Source organism: Phaenicophaeus curvirostris, chromosome 1 (genome assembly GCF_032191515.1).
Source record: "Phaenicophaeus curvirostris isolate KB17595 chromosome 1, BPBGC_Pcur_1.0, whole genome shotgun sequence".
Taxonomy (NCBI): Eukaryota; Metazoa; Chordata; class Aves; order Cuculiformes; family Cuculidae; genus Phaenicophaeus; species Phaenicophaeus curvirostris.
In genome coordinates this window covers 39,488,197-39,506,397 of record NC_091392.1, presented here as the reverse complement: position 1 = coordinate 39,506,397, position 18,201 = coordinate 39,488,197, and the positions used below count along the sequence as shown (strand labels likewise).

Here is an 18,201-nt window from a genome sequence, read left to right as displayed (position 1 = left end):
AATTCATGGAAACTTTTCATTAAACTGCTAATGTCCACAATTCAATTTGTGGACTCCGGAGTTCTTGGTTGCTCTGTCTTTTGTTGCCTTCCTTGCTTTGATTTTTGCAGTAGAAGTATTAAATATTATAGATTTGAGGAACATGGAAGGGCAACATATTTACTTGTTTGTTTGCCTATCTGTGTGATGTGAATCGCTGTCTGTTAGGGAGAAAAAGTCAAGATTCATTTTGCCTTAGCTTCTGAATAGTTGACCTGCGCTAGCTTAAATCAATCACCTGGAAGTGAAAGTCATCTTATCTCATTATCAAACTTCTCAACCATCCATCAAATGTTATTTATTCTTTAATTTTTTTCAGGGTTTTGCAAGAATGTGCATTTCCTGACTACGGTGCAAAGGAAGACTCTCATTTTTTGTTTTTAATAAGCAGGCAGTTGGAGAGGAATAGAGTAGAGAGCTTGAAAAGCTTTTGCCTATCTGATTTCACTGTGCTTTTGATAACGAAAAATGAAATTGAAGTCTTCCATGCCCCCTTAGCACAGTGGAGATCATGAACACATCTCTCTTGTTTAGTTATGCTTATGGGAAACCTTATGACAATGTTAGTGTGCATATCAACTTGCAAAATAAAGTTTCTGTGGTCTCTGGTTCTCTTGAATTCTGTGAGAAGGGAGGTGGAAAATGGTGGAGTTGGGCAAGGTAAGAAAAAGACATACCACCTCATATGTATAGTCACAGAAGCCACATGTCCTGAAGACAGTTGTCAGTAACTTGCATAGGTTTATTTTTACATTGTGAGTGTCTGGATGTTAATTTGTTTTCTGAAGGCTAATACTTTCTTCACTGTTCATAGGAGTACTTAAACGTATTATGACTTTGTGATATAGGTGTCTCTTCCACATTCAATTTCTCTGTCAATCAGGAACATACTTGGTGGGAGGGATGTTTCATACACTAAACCAGTGCAGTAGGTGAATTGAATCAGGGCACAGTAAATAATTGCAGAAGCTCTGATGTGGCTGAAATGAGGCTTTTGTTTAAAAAGCTGACTGATCAATAAAAGGACTTGTGAATAATTTAGTTTCATGTGTTTTAGGCTATTCTTAATGAGGATATGGAATCTAATTGCCCAGAGGTTTTATATGAAATTGAGGAAGAAACCTCCATTTTCCCCAAACTTCGACTTGATCCAGTAGATAATAATTACATCTATCTGTCCTCTGCCAGTAAGGTAAGCATGGTATTAAATAAGATAGTAGATTCAAGTAAACTACTGCTTTAAGGATTTCTGCCACTTTATAAGTGAAGCATCAATTTGGGTCAGAGTTAGACCTCAAATATCCAAACTGCAGTTACCAACTTTGCATCTAATAGTTGGTTATGTTGTCTAAGTTTGGGCTTCATTTGTGTAGAGCTCAGACAAGACTCCACTGTCACAGCGCTGCCCACTGTTGCTGCTAGTGCTGTTCACTGTTGCTATGCCCTTAATCTCATGCTTATTTTATGTCATTCTGTGGGGAGAGTCTTTGTTTTTCCTGGAGGCATCATGCAGAATCAGGATTGGAGGTACAAACAAAACTTGTAGGCTCCTTGAATACCAAGTTCCTCTGAACTGGCAATCCAGGTGTTGGTAGGCTAGGGTTTAATAGTCAGTTAGGGAGTTTCTAATGTGGAGAAAACTCTTCATTTGAGAGATGGATTTGAAGTCTTAGTTCTCCTGAAATCAGTGATAATTTTTTCATCCTCTTTAGTTAGGCTTAGAGTTGAAAACAAAACAAAAGCACAATTGGAAGCGATTAACATGTATATACAGTGAGGCCAATGAATTCAGCGGTCACTGGGACCTACTGCATGCAAGCAAATGCATCAGAGCTGCATCTCAAGCAGAAAGCGTCTCCCAGGAGCTGGTGCAATTGTTGCAGCACACCCTGCAGCAAAGCTCCCAAGCATCAACTCAAAAAATTCCTTTATCTCACCAGAAGCAGGGAAGATAGCAGTGAAAACATAAGGGCTAGTTGTCCATCTTAGCTGGACAGGATTTCACCCAACACTTGATTACTTTCATTTACAACGAAATCACTTTTCCAATAGTGAATGTAGCACTTTAGCCTGCCATCTGAGAGAGTGGGTAAGTTGGTAGGAGAACTCTTGACTGGTGTAAACTGTTACAAATGCAGGAGGGATCAAATTTTCAGTCAAAAGCGTATGTACGTATTTGTAGTAAAGACTTGAATTTTCTTTATCTTTGTTAAAAGAGCAAATTGTTACAGAGGAAGAACAGCTTTTAGGTATAAATGCCTCTCTCTGATCTTCTCTTGGAGCCTAAATAAGGCTTCTACCCTGTCTTTTAAAACTTGCTAGTAGTCTAAAATGTTGGCTGGTTTCTGAACTGAAACCTTCAAATAAATTGAATTTTACAAGATATGACAGGAAAAATCAGTAAGTGTAGTTTTGCATAAAGCCATGTATCCTTTTTTCTATTCACAAATTATTGGAACTTTTAGTTCTTGCACATCTGTAAAAAATGGTTTGAATTAGGAATATTTTTCTTACTAATATTTTTAATCAACATTGTTATTAATAACATTATTTGTATTTGTATTCACTATTTGTAATCAGCTTTCTCTTTTTCTTTCTCCTTTCCTTTTCTGAAAATGGCTGGCTAGGATATTCGAGCTGAATGTACAAGTATAGCTACATACAATATAGCCACAATTATCTACATTAACTTATTGAAATGGCATTTTCATGCATGCTAAGTAGTTGCATGTGTTTGTTCTAGTGTGCACATGCAGTTACCTGACATGGTGATGCAAACACAGATGCATTTTGTTTTGCGCATGCATTTTTGGATGCACCTTCATCAGTCATTTAAAAATCTCAGTTATGATGAGCAGAAAACAATGTTCTGCTAAGCAGAACATTATTTGTAAAATATACCTTTTTTCTATTGTTATCTATAATTCATTATGCTAATTAGTCTTTCCTGCATTACTCTGCCCATGCTGGTCTTGTCATTGTCAGCGGAGTTTCATCATCTGATGGCAAAATACAGCGTGTGTAAAATAGGCTGCATATTTCTATTCAAAGGTCATCTAGCAGAGAGGAGCACATAAGGAAAGTTTCCTGAAGGGATTGTGCTTGGTTGCTGTCAGATTTTTAATGGTAACCCTCAAATTCCCAGTTTCTGGGGGCTCTTTTAATTCAATGTGTCACTGCATTCTTTTTAGGTGAGAAGAATACCAGTTGCAAATTGTGGTAGATACGTTTCCGAGCGAGAATGCTTATCTGCAAAGGATCCCTACTGTGGGTGGTGTTCTTTGAATCAAAGGTATTTTTTTGTATTTTGGTTTTCATATAAAAGCAATGAATTATTAGTCAGTATACATTTTGACTGGCTTGGAGCTATTCGGTATCAAGGTTATACCTACTGAATTTTTATGGAATCAGTCATAAATGTGAGACACTTGTCGTGTGAAAGGGAGCTCTGCATCTTTTAAAGACTGTATTAACCCTCCAATTTTTGAGATCTACCCATAAAATATATGTTGAGCTAAAAAAGAAGAAATTAATCTAGGTTTAGAACAGATGTTTTTGCTTTCCAGATTGATTGAGAAATAAAACTGTATACTCACGCTTGAAACATCTTAGTAACTAGGAGCATCTTGTGTGTGAGAAGAGGGAAAGTGTGCTCTGTTGCCTTCAGTACTCATAGTTCCTTGCTTTGGAACCACTGTCTTTGGTTTAGTTTAGGGGACAATTTCTTTCTAAGCACTCCATCCTCACATTTGATTTATTAGTTTTGCTGTTTTCTTTGAATCAGGTTTGAAAGCTATGTCGTTGTCCTGTAGTGCCGAAAGTTCTGTGTCATTGAGCCTAATCTTGGCAATTGCAAGCAACCACATCGTGTAAACCTACTCATAAACAAATCACAGACCATTCTGAATTTAGTTAGGCTTTTTGTCCTCCCTAACGTAGTTGTGTGGCTGTCTGAGAGTCTCGTCATTCTGCTGGTTAAAATCTGTCTGCTCATTTTCATCACGTGTATGTTCATGGACAGGTTACACTCATTTGTTCTGGTGCTTACATACATCACTTTGGCTTAAATAGGTATTCCCCCTCCCTCACACTTGTCTCCTCAATGTTTTTGTGAAAGCAGTCTCCTTTTTCACTTTCATTTCAGTGTGCTAAAGCGGGTAACTTTTCTAAGCTCCTGTCACAGGAAACACTCCTTTCTTACTTCCACTCCAGTATCCCTTCTGTGAACTTTATACATCCTTTAAGACAAGGATAGTTAGGGCTGTCACAGTATTCAGTTGTGCCTTGCTCAATGATGCTTAATCAGTTTGTCCAGGAAGTGTTCTGGGATCACAAATGTCCTTTTTGTGACTGCATCACATTGATGGGTCACAATAATCCATGATCAAATAATGGCCCCAGGTCCTTTTCTTTCTTTGTTTTCTTTCCAGCTGAAGAGTTTCCAGTCTATAGCACATGTGAGCTGTGAGATTTTTGTTGCTCTTGGTACACGTTCATGCTTTGAAATCTCATCCCATTTCAAGGTTATCCAAGTTTTCCCGTGTGATATTCTTATCTTCCTCTGCATGGTAATGTTCCTGACTTTGTCTCATCAGCAGATGTCAATAGAGTAAATCTTCTTTCATGCCAGTTCATCCATGATTAAAACATTAAACAAAAGTGTTTCTAAGGTTGATTTTTGAGGAATTACACTAGAAGCCTTCTTTTAGAAGGGTAATACTACCTTTCGGTTTGTTTCAATGTTTATGTGGTTTTGCAGAAGCTCTGCTAGTGTTTGCAAAGGTAGTTACTAGAAAAGAGCAGATGTTTATTCTCTAAGTGTTTCCTTCAAACTCTCTTTTAATAGGTTGTTATAAACCGTATATGTTACAATGTTAAGCTTTTCAGGCTTTTAGAAGAAGTCTGTGAGTAACAGTTATTAGTCAGTAAATCCCCTGTTTAGAAGGGAAATCACCAAAAGTTTCCATCTGATTGAAACAGAAATAATTTACTCTTTTGGAGAAAAGAATTATTTACTATAATATGAATCCCATTCAACACCCACATAATTTTTCACCGTTAAGCACTTAGCATCATAAAATACTGGGTTTCACTAAGAGGGAGCTCTGAGAGAAGCTTTAGAAAAAGAGAAAGACATGTTTTTAGCCAGTATTCTAATAGAAATCCAGACATGTCCACTAAAGCAATATATTCCATAAGAATTTTGAGATACACCTACTGGGAAATAAATTTTATATTAAATATGCACCCTTTTTTTAAATGAAAACTTAGGAGCAGTGCTTCATTTTAAAGGTAGCGTGAACTCGAATCCAGTAATTTGATGAAAAAATCTGCTCATCTTGTTGCAGGTGAAACCAAAATGAAACAAAATGGTCCTAGTGTTCCTGTTTCTCTCTTTTCTATAGGGACAAAATATAAGTTTTTGTTTTCGCTTACTATCACTCAAAAGAGTTATTCATAGTATTGTTTATAGATTTTTCTCTAGTGAATCAGTTTTACCTGAGGTATGCTGAAATTATTCAATACAAGGCACTGATGTTTTACAGATATTTCCATATTCCATATGGAAAAAAACAGTGTAAAACATCAGTGCCTTGTAGTATTATTTCCATATGGAACTAACACAATTTGTCTTAGTTATCTGTTGTGAACAACTTATTTTTTAATTTGGTCAGTGGGTGTGACATCTGTGGACGTCATTCAGTGGCTGGTGCATTGGAAAAGGAAGCCAACACTTTCTCTGAAACCGTGTTTTCATTCCATGAGAAAATCAGTATGCTTTAGCAAGGTAGAGAGGGTAAACTTAATAGGATCTGTAGTTAATAGAAGATTAGTGAAGCAGAGACTTAAGTAAATATGAATGAGCTGGTATGCCTAGGTATTATGTATTATAGAGAGGAGCTCTATTCCAGTTGTGAAGAGAGATCTTTAGTAGTATAAAGACTAGCATGCTGAGAAAGATTAAAAGGGCTCTTGACTCTGCTTGTCTCTCTATACATTTCAAGTCTGAAATCTGATACTAGGGTTTCATACCTTATGCCTTCATACTTGTATAGGGCCCAGGCCAGTCCACTTTTCCAAGAAAACCAGTGTCCAGAACTTTCAGCTGCTTTAACATTGATATCAACATTTTGATATTGCTATTTTTCCATTCTTAACGCTGTTGTTTGAGTGTGTTAATTTTCAGAACGATGTTGTTCCAGATAATATTTATCTGTTGTATTCATTCCAGTGTGCTTGTAAACAATATAAATAGTCCAAAAATAAGGATATAACAAAATAATCTCATCTTTATGTGAGTGAAATTCATATTAGTCTTGGCTTGTGCAGGGTAATTGTAAGAATTTATGCTGAGGGGCATCAGATACTCTACTTCCCTCTTTGCGACTGCTTCCTGTGAAAAGACTGTTCTCCATTGCACATTGTTTGCGTGTTAAAGGTCAGCTTTTAGAGCAACAAAAGACACATTTTTCCTGGCATGGAGACAAGCACAACCCTAGGTCCTGGGTGTCATTACTTTTTTTGCCATTAAACTATCAGATTATTCATTGTAGATGAGGGAAATGAGTTCACTGCTTGTGTTCCTCAGCAGTGTAAAGAAGGCAAGTGACTTTGTCCTAGGACAATTTTAAACATTCGGCTTTGTAAGCAGTTTTGGTTTTGAAGATTTTAATTTTAGCATCACTGAAATGCACCATCGCCAGTATCTGTATTATCTGCCTGTACATGTGTGAGCATCTGGTTTATGCACTGTTGATGACAGATCCTGTCCTCTGTGGGTCTAAAACCGGTGCTAATGGACCTTTGTGATCTCAGTGAGGTGAAGAGAGCTATAATGAAATTGAAATTTGTCCTGCTTAAGAAAATATGAAATATGGCAGGCACAGTCCCAATTTCTTACAGTATAGTTATGATCCAAATGTTTTCAGATGCAAAGCCTCACCAGGTTCTTGCACAGCAGGAACTCAGTTTCCTGAGTTAGACCACGAAGGAAGTGACCTTGCGCTTAACTGCATTCCACGTGCCAGCATCTTGATCTACAGAGAAGATGGTTTCCATGGTTTGTGGGGTTATTCTGGGCATTTTGAAAAGTGGTGGATATTTTTCTTGAAAGTCATTCTTGTGTTATTCTTTATGGAGAGAAAACACATTGTTTGTGAAATACATTTATACAGTGAGCTCCTCGTGAAAAAGGCCCATGTTTTGCATGTATGTGCTAGTTTGCAGTTTTTAGTGAAGAAATAGTTCATTAAGGCACATGCTACTGATCACATGATTGAAGCTATACGTGCTTCTATGTTTGGTAGAAAAGTAGTATTATTAAAAAAATATTAAATGTTACATTGATTTATAAATATTCAATCTTAAAATATTAAGATATGTATAGTTAGCACTTTCTTGCTTTTGATTGCCATTTGAAATTACTTGAAGTTAATCTATGGGTTGTTCATTAACTCTCCACAGCAGACAGTATTTTAAAGAATAGCCTTTCAAACTGAATGACTGCCTGTCTGATTTGTATGCCCATGTTCTCCTTTTTATCGCACATTTTTAATACGTATAACCATTCTAGTACTTGTATATCCCAGTGTTGCCTCATTCTTCCTTAATTTTCTGTTGTAGAGTTTCTATTTCCTACAGTTTGGCATCTGTACTTTTTTATTTATTTCATACCTTCCTACTTCTGAAATGGATTTTATTCTTCAAGACAGAGAAAGTTATTTTGAACCACCTTTTCAAACCCAGTGTTTTCAACCAAATGCACTGACATAAAAGGGAAAGATTACTTTTCACATCAGTGGACAACAGGGGACGTTAGCAAGGAGGATGCATCTCGTCATCTGTATGCATTTGTAGCATAGCTCTACATCTGAGCTTCATCCCCTTCTCTTTTACTCTTTGCAAGGGAGGAGCAGCTTATGTAGTATGATTAATTTCATTTTTCTATTAATGTCTACAATAGGTTAGGTGAATTGCACCCTGAAAGAGCATATTTCTCCCCAATGAGTGTAGAGGGAACTGGGGGGATCAGATCTAGTGCTCCAGAGTGAAGCAATCAAAAATTGGGTGTGATGAATTACTTCTCTGGCTGTCAAGTTTGCTGTTGTTGGCCAAGGGTCTAATATTTGCTTGAGTCTCATTGACTTAATCAGGACCCTGGAGCATATATCGATGCATCATAATTTATTTTGATAAGCGGAAGATTTTTCTGATTGTTTTCCTGAAGCTTTATTCAGTTGTAACCATATTCCTGTAAAAAATCAATCATGTTCCTGTAAAAAATCAATGACATTAAATAAGTTGAAGTACAGTGTCTGAAGTCAAAGCCATCACAAGGAAGCTAGTGTAATTTTATGTATACTTTTAGGTGCACATTAAAAGAAAATTGTACACGTTCAAACAGCATAAAAGGTTGGTATAACATTTCACATGCAGCTGATAAAGATCTGAAAATCCTGCTAAGTTTCCCTGCCAAAAATCAGGTACGTACACCCAGTTTTATGCGTGTTTGTTCATTGTGACTTTAAATGTGTTATATTGTCACTTATTGTAGCTTCCCTTCTGTTGTCGTCATGTTCCATATATTAGTTCCTCTTATCTCAACAAATGGCAAATGTATTAGAAATCCCAGCAAGCTGAATTTGTCAATCAGATAGATGTTCTCTTCCTCTCCTATAAAATTTATCCTGAATCTGCTCTTTATCATACTGAGTCAAAAATTCACTATGCTGATAAAGGCAGTGTTTCCATTATATCACTTTATCAGCTATTTTAATGTTTCCAGTGACTATATATCAAGTGCATTATGTAAGTTCTGAGCTTTGTAACAAGTTGCAAAGCATTCACTGTGACACATATGCTAACACAAATGCATCTTTAAGTGTTTGATATTAGTATTTACTCAGTATCTGTTCACAGCACGCACAGCCTTGAATATTTGATTATCAAGTATTGTGACTGGCCACTTAATCTGCATGCTATTGTTTCTGGTTCCTGATTGAATGCACTAATGCGATCATATTTGTAAAGTACTCACAGCCAGAAACAAAGGATAATTCATTAGAGGACAAGTTCTGTTTCATAATTAAGTGCACTTTGCTTATGGATGCAAATATTGTCTCTCTGTGAAGATTTGTATGTTCTTGATCAAATGTTTTTAATGGACTATAACAGCATAAAACACTATTATAGCAGAACTTTTGTTTTAAAACCCCAAATTATTCCAGATTGTTCCCCTCACCTTACTGATCCATTTAATTTCTGGAAGTAAGCAATGCTGTTCCTTTCAGAACTCTGTATTGCTGCTTCATCTAGGAGATGTTCTCTCCTTTGAGAGACTACCTAGTGGCTTGTCTGCTTCCACCACAAAAGTATTCGTTTTGTACATTCCATACTTTATAGTTTTCTGTAAAGACAAGGCAACGACTTAACAAGCATTTCAAGAGATCTGTTGCATTCTTGGTTTTGTTGTTTTCTAGATTGCTGTAAATGCCAGCATAAGCACACCCCTCACTTCCTGCGTGATAAAAATTGTAAAACCTGTGGAAATATATTATGAAAATGTAGTGCTGAAAAATTCATTCTGTTTCTGCAATCTAACCACTTCAGTGATAACTGATAATGGTATGTTTTACTTTTACATGTGTTTAATGTTTGTTCACTGTCCTTTATTCCTGAGGAGAACTGACTATAGATGCAGGCTTAATGAGTGTGAGAGTAGCTAATGCTTTTTATTAAATATCATTGGGAAAGAAATGTTCCTGTTTTATCAAGTGATTTAGGTATACTCACACTGTTCTTGATAATTAAAGATTTGTCAATATGGAATCCTTTCTAGAAGTTATAAAACTTGTTAACCTATGGCTAGAAACAGCTTTTTCAGTTCAGCTTGTAGCAGTGCAGCCTTTTAGTATTAGGAGTGTATTTATATAGTGCCCTTAATTGCTGTTAAAGGAAACTTAAGATAGCTGCAATGACAATCAAGCTGTCTGGAGCTATGGAAGCACTGCTGATCCAGTGCTCCACCTTGACAAATTAACCCATCTTGACATTTCTCTTATCTGCAAACTGAATTTGTTTTTGCAAGAAACTCTGCTAGAATAAATAAGAGGAGAATCTGACTATGAATGTCTATATAATAAATAATCTTAACATTCAATTAACTGTTCAACCTAACTTAGATGCTTGTGAGAAACTGATTGTCCCATGTAGAATGTTAGCAGAAAAAAATATGGTTCTGGGGCAGTTTAGCTGGTACATCTTTTTGGCTGGATTTCATTAATCTTTCTGAATTACTGGTTGAATCCTTTTGCAATAATTCTTATACTACTGTGTTAGCCAGTAGTTCTCAGGATGAGAGACCTGAGCCATATATATTGGATGTGTGATGCATGTGATCTAGTTTGTGCATCTTATAGACAAATACAGTTTTTGGAATGAGATGGTGTATTGCTGAATGCCTAGACTTTTAAGTAATTCTCTAGGCTTTGGTCCCAAAGATCAGATGATGTTCATTCACAGTAGGGTCTTATTTGAGTAACAGGAGGAGAACATAGCTCTTGCATTCCTTCAAAGGTCTGTATAGATGCACAAAGCTTTTTGAATACATACTGACCTTGTACCTTTTTAAAGTTGCTTATACTAGAATACAAGACAGTTTTAACCTAAACTGAGGGAAAAAGATAGCAAGGTGAAGAATACCATTTTTTCTTAAATGACTTGAAGAGAAAACGGAAAATTCATTTAAATGCTCACCTTTATCTTTTCCTAGATAATATAGACCAAAAGATGTGTAATACACTGCATGAACCTGATTCTTTTGTAATAGCTTTGTGTAGAAAGAGGAATGAAAAGTTAATCGGATCGTAAAAATGGCCTATTGTTCTGAAGAGCTCAGTGCTGCAGAACTTGCTTTCTCAGGGATCCTTGCCCCTAAAATGTTGGGATCTCAGGAGCTCAGACTATGGCCTGTGTATAGGAAAAGCTCCTTTGGCATCATGCAAGTGCTGTGTGTTGAGTTCTTGTCCATTATTGATCTGGGAATGGAGAAAAAAAGACTTTGTCACTAGCAAGTGATAGTTAGGATTATATCCATGAATATTCTGATCTATTAAGCTGTCTTTAGTAAACACTATTAATGCATTTTTAAGAAGGGCAGATGCATTAAAGAAGAAAAAAAATATGTCCTTTATTCACCTAGTCCCCCAAACCATGTTTTCTTATAATTATGGAATACATTGGTTTGATTTTCTGTCTTCTTGGTCTATGAATTTCTCTTACTCCAAGGTAAGAAGGTTTTCGGAGTATAGTGTTACTGAAGCTAGTTTGTCTTCTGTCACAGAGATGAGCTCTTTGACAGTGTTTACCAGGAGACTGTGAGCTTAACCTGTGTCTGCCAGTATTGTTGCCATTCACATGCTTTGATGAGCTGAGATATATTAGTGGATAACACAAGTGTGGAAGTTATGTTGACTGTTTATATGGTACCTTGTGTAAATTGACCTCAGTCTCACAAGAAGATGCACTTGCAAAACCCCTTCAGGTACCATTTCTGGAAAACAATTTTTTGGAAATACCTCCTACTCAGTGCAATCTGGTATCTTTTCAAAGGTCAGCCCAGGCCATACAGAAAACAATGAGTTCCAATAATTTCAACACAGACAAAATCAGGAGACCATACTTGTCAGTATTTATACAAACTTCAAAGTTCTCTACCAGAAGATAAATTCCTTACTTTTACTTACTACTCCTAGTAAAATAGTATTTTTCAGTAGCTCATGTCTTGAGATCCTTCTCATATAATGACCTAGGCAAATGATTTAGGCAATTTTGTGCCCAACATGTTATATTTCTGCAGACAGGTAGATTTCTGGAGATGGAAATAGGTGCTCGGTAAAGGATTTCAGAATGTCTGTATGTGTTCATACACATCTTCAAGCAGTGCAATACTTTTTAACATCAGAGTCTTTGCTATCCATTTAGAAAGGTATTTAAGCACATGACCAGTCTCGAGGGCTGTTTCTAACAAGCAGTGCAGGTGACCTTTGCAGTGAGCATCCAAGTGGCATGATAATGTGTGGAGCAGGAGATACTTATGACAATATAGACGTAGCCAAAGCTGGTTTTCATCTGAACAAACCAGCTTGTGATAAAGGCAAAGCTTTCTCTACCTTTGCAAGGTAGGTATACTTTAAATCTGGGTAACTTTCCTGGATTAAAAAGCTGTCTACTTCTTAGCATAGAAGCCAGAGAAGTCTGCACACATGGGTTTTGTTTGATCTCAGACAGTCATTCATTTTGCAGACGTACACATCTGCAGGCTCACAGATGAAAGGGACCATGGCTTAAGTGGTATATATCTAACTCTGCTTTTCGATGTGGTATTCTGCTCATGGGAGAAGATACTCTTTCATTCCACAGCTGCCAGTGAATTGTCGGTATAGTAATTGCTAGCTGAAATAATGGCAAATTGACTCATGCAATCATAAAAGATTTAAATAGGAAGAAAATTGCTACTGCATAGATTACAAAAGAAGACTTTGAAACCAAGTCTCAGACAGAAAGAGAGAGAAGTATGGTATGTTGGTGTCTTTCACATTAGGACAGTCTGTTATGTTAGAAGGCTTGATTTGGGGGTCTGACTGTGTCACAGTATACCACTGCGTGCTCTTTGGGAGATGATTTTATATCTCTGCTCCATGGTAGCATTTCCTTATCTGTATCCTGACAAGAACATTACTTTTTTATGTCATGTCTGGCGGTATTAAGTTTAATTAATGAGTGTGCATAAAGTCTTGGAATAACTCAGCTGAAGGGTGCTATGGAAGGACAAAGTTTAACTTTTCTCAGTCAGAAATGTGAGTGAAAATGTGTATGAGATGGTGCAAACCATTTAGAGAACAGCTAAAGGCACATGAGCTTTCAACTTAATTATTGTTTTTTCAGTTATTTTTCATAATATCCAGCATACGTCTAACAGTAACATTTTTCCAGATTGTCTACTTCTTGAAGCATCGCTGTCCTCAAGCTCTTGGAATATCACACAAACATTTCAGTTGAAAAAGTAAGAACTTGGTTCCTGTTGAAGTTTACTGAGGGGTTTATGTGTGTGTGTGTGAAGTATGATAATTCATTTTTTGTATTAATTAAGGAAATACATTTTACTGAAGGGGTCCAGGATAGCTCTCTGTGGCCAGCTCTCCACGAGGATAGCTCTAACCCTATCCCTGACCCTCAGCCTAACTCTAACTGTCATTGCTCCCCACAGTGAATTGTCCCCAGGGAAATTTGTCCTGCAGAGCACTGGCCACAGAGAGTTGTTCCTTCCTGTCACTAAAGATGATCAAATTCCTTTTCTTGGCTCATTTCCTACTTCTCTTTTTCTGTTGTACTTAGAAAGCAGGTAACATTTCTTTAATGGGACCCTGGCAGGTCACTGTAGGAGAGTCATTACAATGACTGAATTTATAACAAATCCCTGAAGAGATAGATAATAAAGGAAGTCACAATGATATTAAAATCCTTTTGTCCTTGTGAAAAAGGTGGAGTCCTGGTATTCAGGATAAGACCTCGATCAAAGGAATCAAGAGATTCTGTAAAAGTCACTTTGTGGAACAGTTTTTTGTTAGAGCCAGATGCAATTTAGATATGGTCTGTGGATAACATGAATACAATTAAACCAGAAAATAACATCTAATCTGCTAATAGGAATAATGTATACCTATTGTTCTGTACGCATTATTCTTCAGAGCCACATTTTCTGCTGAGAATTCGCAGTAGGAAGCATTTGTGCTCAGTACGTGGCCTAACTCTTTATGATATATGGTTGTTAAAGCTTAGAAAGATATGGCTTACGTATGCTGTAGGTGACTACAGTGTTGTCATTCAGAATGCTCCTCTCCTATGCAAAGAGGCTAATTCCTAGGCCTCTGGGATGGAATTGAATTCCGGCTTTTTAGGAAGTTGCACAGGACTTCCCTGTCCCTGGAGCAACATAGGAACATAGGTCTTTCTCTGAATCAGAGCATTTCTCAGCATGTATGGAGAGGGCCTGTGCTACACTTGGCTCTCCTTCATAGTGATAGATGCATTGCAAAGCAAGATAGGGACAAAAAGCCCTATTTTTTGATAGGGAAAGGCAATAGCAAACTAGCAATATTTGCTAGCACTGCATGCACAGAACAGAAGTTCAGGCAAGCTGTGAAAGAATCAATGATGGCTTTCTGCCCTTTTCTGGTTAAAATGTACTGTCTGGTCCCTTATGTACAAGAGAAAACCACAGCAAAATGAAACCCAAAGTGTTCCGTCTGCTTCATGCTTTTTGGAAATATATGACTCTCAATCACAGCACAGATTGTATTTCATACTAAATTTGTCCTCAGAATAAGCATAACAGAACAATAGTTTTGGAGGGTAAATGCAGGTTATGTGTTTTACAGATTTCATTACGTTTGCCAGGTTGTTCTCTTGGGTTTGTGCTTTTTCTGTCACTTGAAATTTCAAATTCATGTCTGAATCTAGATTGAGTCCTTTGTCTTACAAAAATTCTGTTTTCTGTGTTACCAGCTGCTCACGGTGTATACACAAGGGTGAGTGCACCAGCTGTAAATGGATGCGTGTCTCTCCTGCCACCACCTGCCAGGTGAAGTTTGTTGGGGATGGCTGGAATCCCCCATCATGCCTTCTCCTTGTATTTTTTACATCTGAACAGCAGTCTGTCTCTTCCTTGTCCTGACATGGAGAAATGCTGATTTTTTTCAGGATAGTTGTAATGAAACTGCTTCCAAGGGGATCACCACTGCGCAGAAAACAGAGGTTAGTTAGCATTTTATGATTAGAATCATTTGGGTTAGGTGGGTTGGAGGAGAAATTTATGTAAAGTGAGAGGACTTTGCAGGAAGAATAGAGATATGGATGGGATGGCAGTCAGTTGGTTATGCAGAATGACAATACAGAACTTGTATTTATGCTATATTTTCTTAGTGCTTTGCTGTTGCTTAAAGGTACGAACAAATATTTGTATTTCAGATCCAGGCACTGAGACAGTAAACACCTCAATAGTCATGTGCCTACCTCTAGGTGCATATTTTACAATATTGCTTTAAATGCCAAAGCCCCTGAATGCTGTATTTAGGCACTTCACAGGAGCCAGCATGCTGAAGGCATGTGTAAGCTGAACATCTCAGGCTTAATCTCTTACCTAGACTTAAATGCATGTTGGAGTTCTGCTGTCACAGACAACTCTGTGAAACTAGGTTTCAGAGTCTCGAACCTCTTCCTCATTTTATGCAACGAGATCACAGCTTCTCCTGGAACACAGCTGCCAGCAGAGCAGAAGGAGAGGGACAATAGGATACCCAATTTCTGTGTAACAAACAGGGAGCTAGAGGATACATCCAGCAGCTGAAATCCCTGGATTTTAGTAAATGCTTGGTTCACACTTCAAAAAAAAATTTCCTTGCTTCCAGACTATAGACAAAACTGGGTATGGAGCTACTCTCCATCTGTCCTGCTCAATATGGATTAATGGAAAGGAAGGAGTGTCACTGGTGCCAAAGTACTTTCTGAATTTGGCCATTGAGTTCTCTATTGGTATCATAGAGACTGTGTGTGAGCTGACTGTATTGAGGTGCTAAGGGGCATGGTTTAGTGTTTGATAGGAATGGTTGGACTCGATGATCCGGTGGGTCTCTTCCAACCTGGTTATTCCATGATTCTATGATTTGCCTCATATGTCAACCATTTAACCACAAGGTTATCCCTTCATTCTTCATTGTGCATATATTGTTTTATTTTTTCATAAAACTGAGTGATCTTGTTATTGGTGGTTGCTTTTGACATGCAGGTGTTAGGAAAGAAATGAGTAGCGAAGAGAAATTTGACTGATGAGTATGTGCATAGAGATTTCCTGCCTACACTTTTTGGTTTCTGCTTTTCTGTGAGTGATAGCACGGTTGGTATAAATAGTGATTTTATTCTTATCTCTAAGTCTTTCGTTAGAACTACGCAAACTTTTACCTGTGAGGACAGGAATTACCTCCTAAACTCAGCTGTTCAGCTGTGGTTTCTTAAACAAAATCACAAAATTCATTTTGTTTTTCACGGGGACAAGTGGGATGGTAATGCTTTTGCTTCTGAGCATTAATATTCTGGATTTGGTCTGCATATAAAGCATTATGCCTGGTGAAAGAACAGAGGGAACTCTTCTTTGCTCTGCTTCCAAGTGCATTAATTTGACATTGGTAAATAGTTGGAATTGCCTGGGAGATGGCTTTCTTCCACATGCCTTATCTTGGAAAGACAGTGATGGACAAGGCAGTGAAAGCACTAGAGGCAGTCCAAAGGCAGATGTTTATTTAGAAGTGATTGATCCATTCAGAGGGCTTGAAATTGCATTTGAAATCCTGCTCTCCTTTGACTGATCATGCTTTAAGGAGAACTTATTGGAGGGCTGAGAAAGGATTTGTGTTTTCCCACAACCCCAGCTGAGCATTAGATTAATACACTTTTTTTTCAGTGGCATCTCCAGCCCTCCTCCTGACTCCAGCTGCTCGTTTCCATTTATGCACCTTCCCCCTCCCTGGGCCAGAGCAGCAGTTGGAGTGGTTGTGCAAGTCTGCTTGGCTGGGGAACTGATTTGGCTGGAAATAACAGTTTTCTTTCTGCAGGTTGTTTTTCATCTGGGCCAGTTCCCCGATCCAGTTCTTCGCACAGCTGCAGGGCGCTGTGCTAGCACTCTAGGAGGGTCTGTGCCAGAGTAGGGATGAACTAACCAGGGTGGCAAAGGCTGAGCTCCCCAGGGCAGCAGAAGCTGCATAACCTGGGCTGCTGCCAGATACCTCACTGTGACCTGCAGCCACGCTAACCACACCTCTGAGGATGTGGCTGTCACTGTTTACACAGCCCCAGGAAAGCATTAGGCTGGGATGGGGGCTGCTGCTCAGAAATGTGGAGCTCTATTGAAGTTGACAGAGCTGTGCTGATTTACATTACCTGAGGTCCTGTCGCATGCTTGCTGTATGTCTCTCTGCATGTTTACACTTTCATCACATGCCTCTTTACTAGTGATTTTTATAAATATCCTACTGATTCTCTGCTGTCTCCCTAATCTCTCGCTGCTGGGTGTTTCTTCCCCCCCGTGAAGCAGTGAATGAAAGGTCATCAGCTCTCTGGGTGCTGGGGAAATGAGCACCACAGATTCTAGCAAGGATGCTTGGTCCCTCCCGCATAAGGAAATTAATGATTTCTTTTGCTGCTGAGGAAGGTGTCGCAGATCATGGTGGTGAAGCCAGGATGCAGTCTCAAGTAGCTGAAAGCCAGCACTGCAAGTGACTGTGCTGATGCCATCAGTCCCAGGCAGGACACAGGGAGCAGTCCATGTCATGTAGTTGTGTAGGCATGTTGTCAGGGGAGGCGGAAAATTCCAGCGTAAACCGTTCTAACTGCCATTTCTTCTTGGTGTGACAAAAGAAACAAGGCAAGATAAGCGAAGGTGCCCGGTGGGGTGGTTACTGCTGGAGAGACCAGCACAAACCCTGGGGTGCTGCAGCATCCTGCTGTACCCCTGGGCAGGGGGTGCCTGGCTTTTCTCTCAGCTGGACTCAAAGCCTTGATGCAGCTCTGGGGGTTCTCCCTGTGTTTGTGAGATAGTGGGTTCGTCCTGTGCATCAGGGCTCCCTGCTAGTTACCAGTGAGAGCCCGTAAGTAGTGTCTTACTCCTTTCCGTACTAGTTATATGAGGAGATTGACAGTTCTTGGTGCACTGAAGGCTGAGCATGAGCAGAGGAATGGGTCACTGTGGAGAAAATCACTGATACTTCAGTGGCTTTAATCTCTCACATTTCTGCTTCAGTTGTCCTGCTTGCATACTAAGGGTTAAACTGATCCCCGGGTCAGAATGGGAGTGAATTTTCCCCCTCAGGCTGTTTGTCAGGAGCTTTCTTTGCCCTCTTCCATTATCCATACCAGAGGTCACCTTGGAGGCCCTTTTGCAGGCCCTCTGGCCCCAGGCTTTGCACTCTCTTGTCCTTTCCTAAGGCATGAGTTGCAGCTTTCCATCTGTTGTGAGAGGTCTCACGTTTGCTCCAGAGCGCTCTGACATTCAGTGATCCATGGATGCATGTGGGAACAATGATTAGTGAGGAGAAAAACCCTGTGACAAGG

At 38.7% G+C, this 18,201-nt stretch overlaps 1 protein-coding gene across 1 annotated transcript in view; it reads left to right on the top strand.

Annotated features, from left to right (window-relative positions):
* The window catches only part of PLXNC1 (plexin C1), a 71,568-nt gene that overhangs the window by 12,232 nt on the left and 41,135 nt on the right, over positions 1–18,201 (top strand). Inside the window, exons 3-9 of the mRNA XM_069853262.1 lie at positions 1,097–1,231; positions 3,231–3,331; positions 8,408–8,522; positions 9,519–9,663; positions 13,033–13,102; positions 14,605–14,680; positions 14,800–14,853. Coding sequence (XP_069709363.1) covers positions 1,097–1,231; positions 3,231–3,331; positions 8,408–8,522; positions 9,519–9,663; positions 13,033–13,102; positions 14,605–14,680; positions 14,800–14,853 — 696 coding nt within the window. The remainder of the gene's footprint in view (positions 1–1,096; positions 1,232–3,230; positions 3,332–8,407; positions 8,523–9,518; positions 9,664–13,032; positions 13,103–14,604; positions 14,681–14,799; positions 14,854–18,201) is intronic.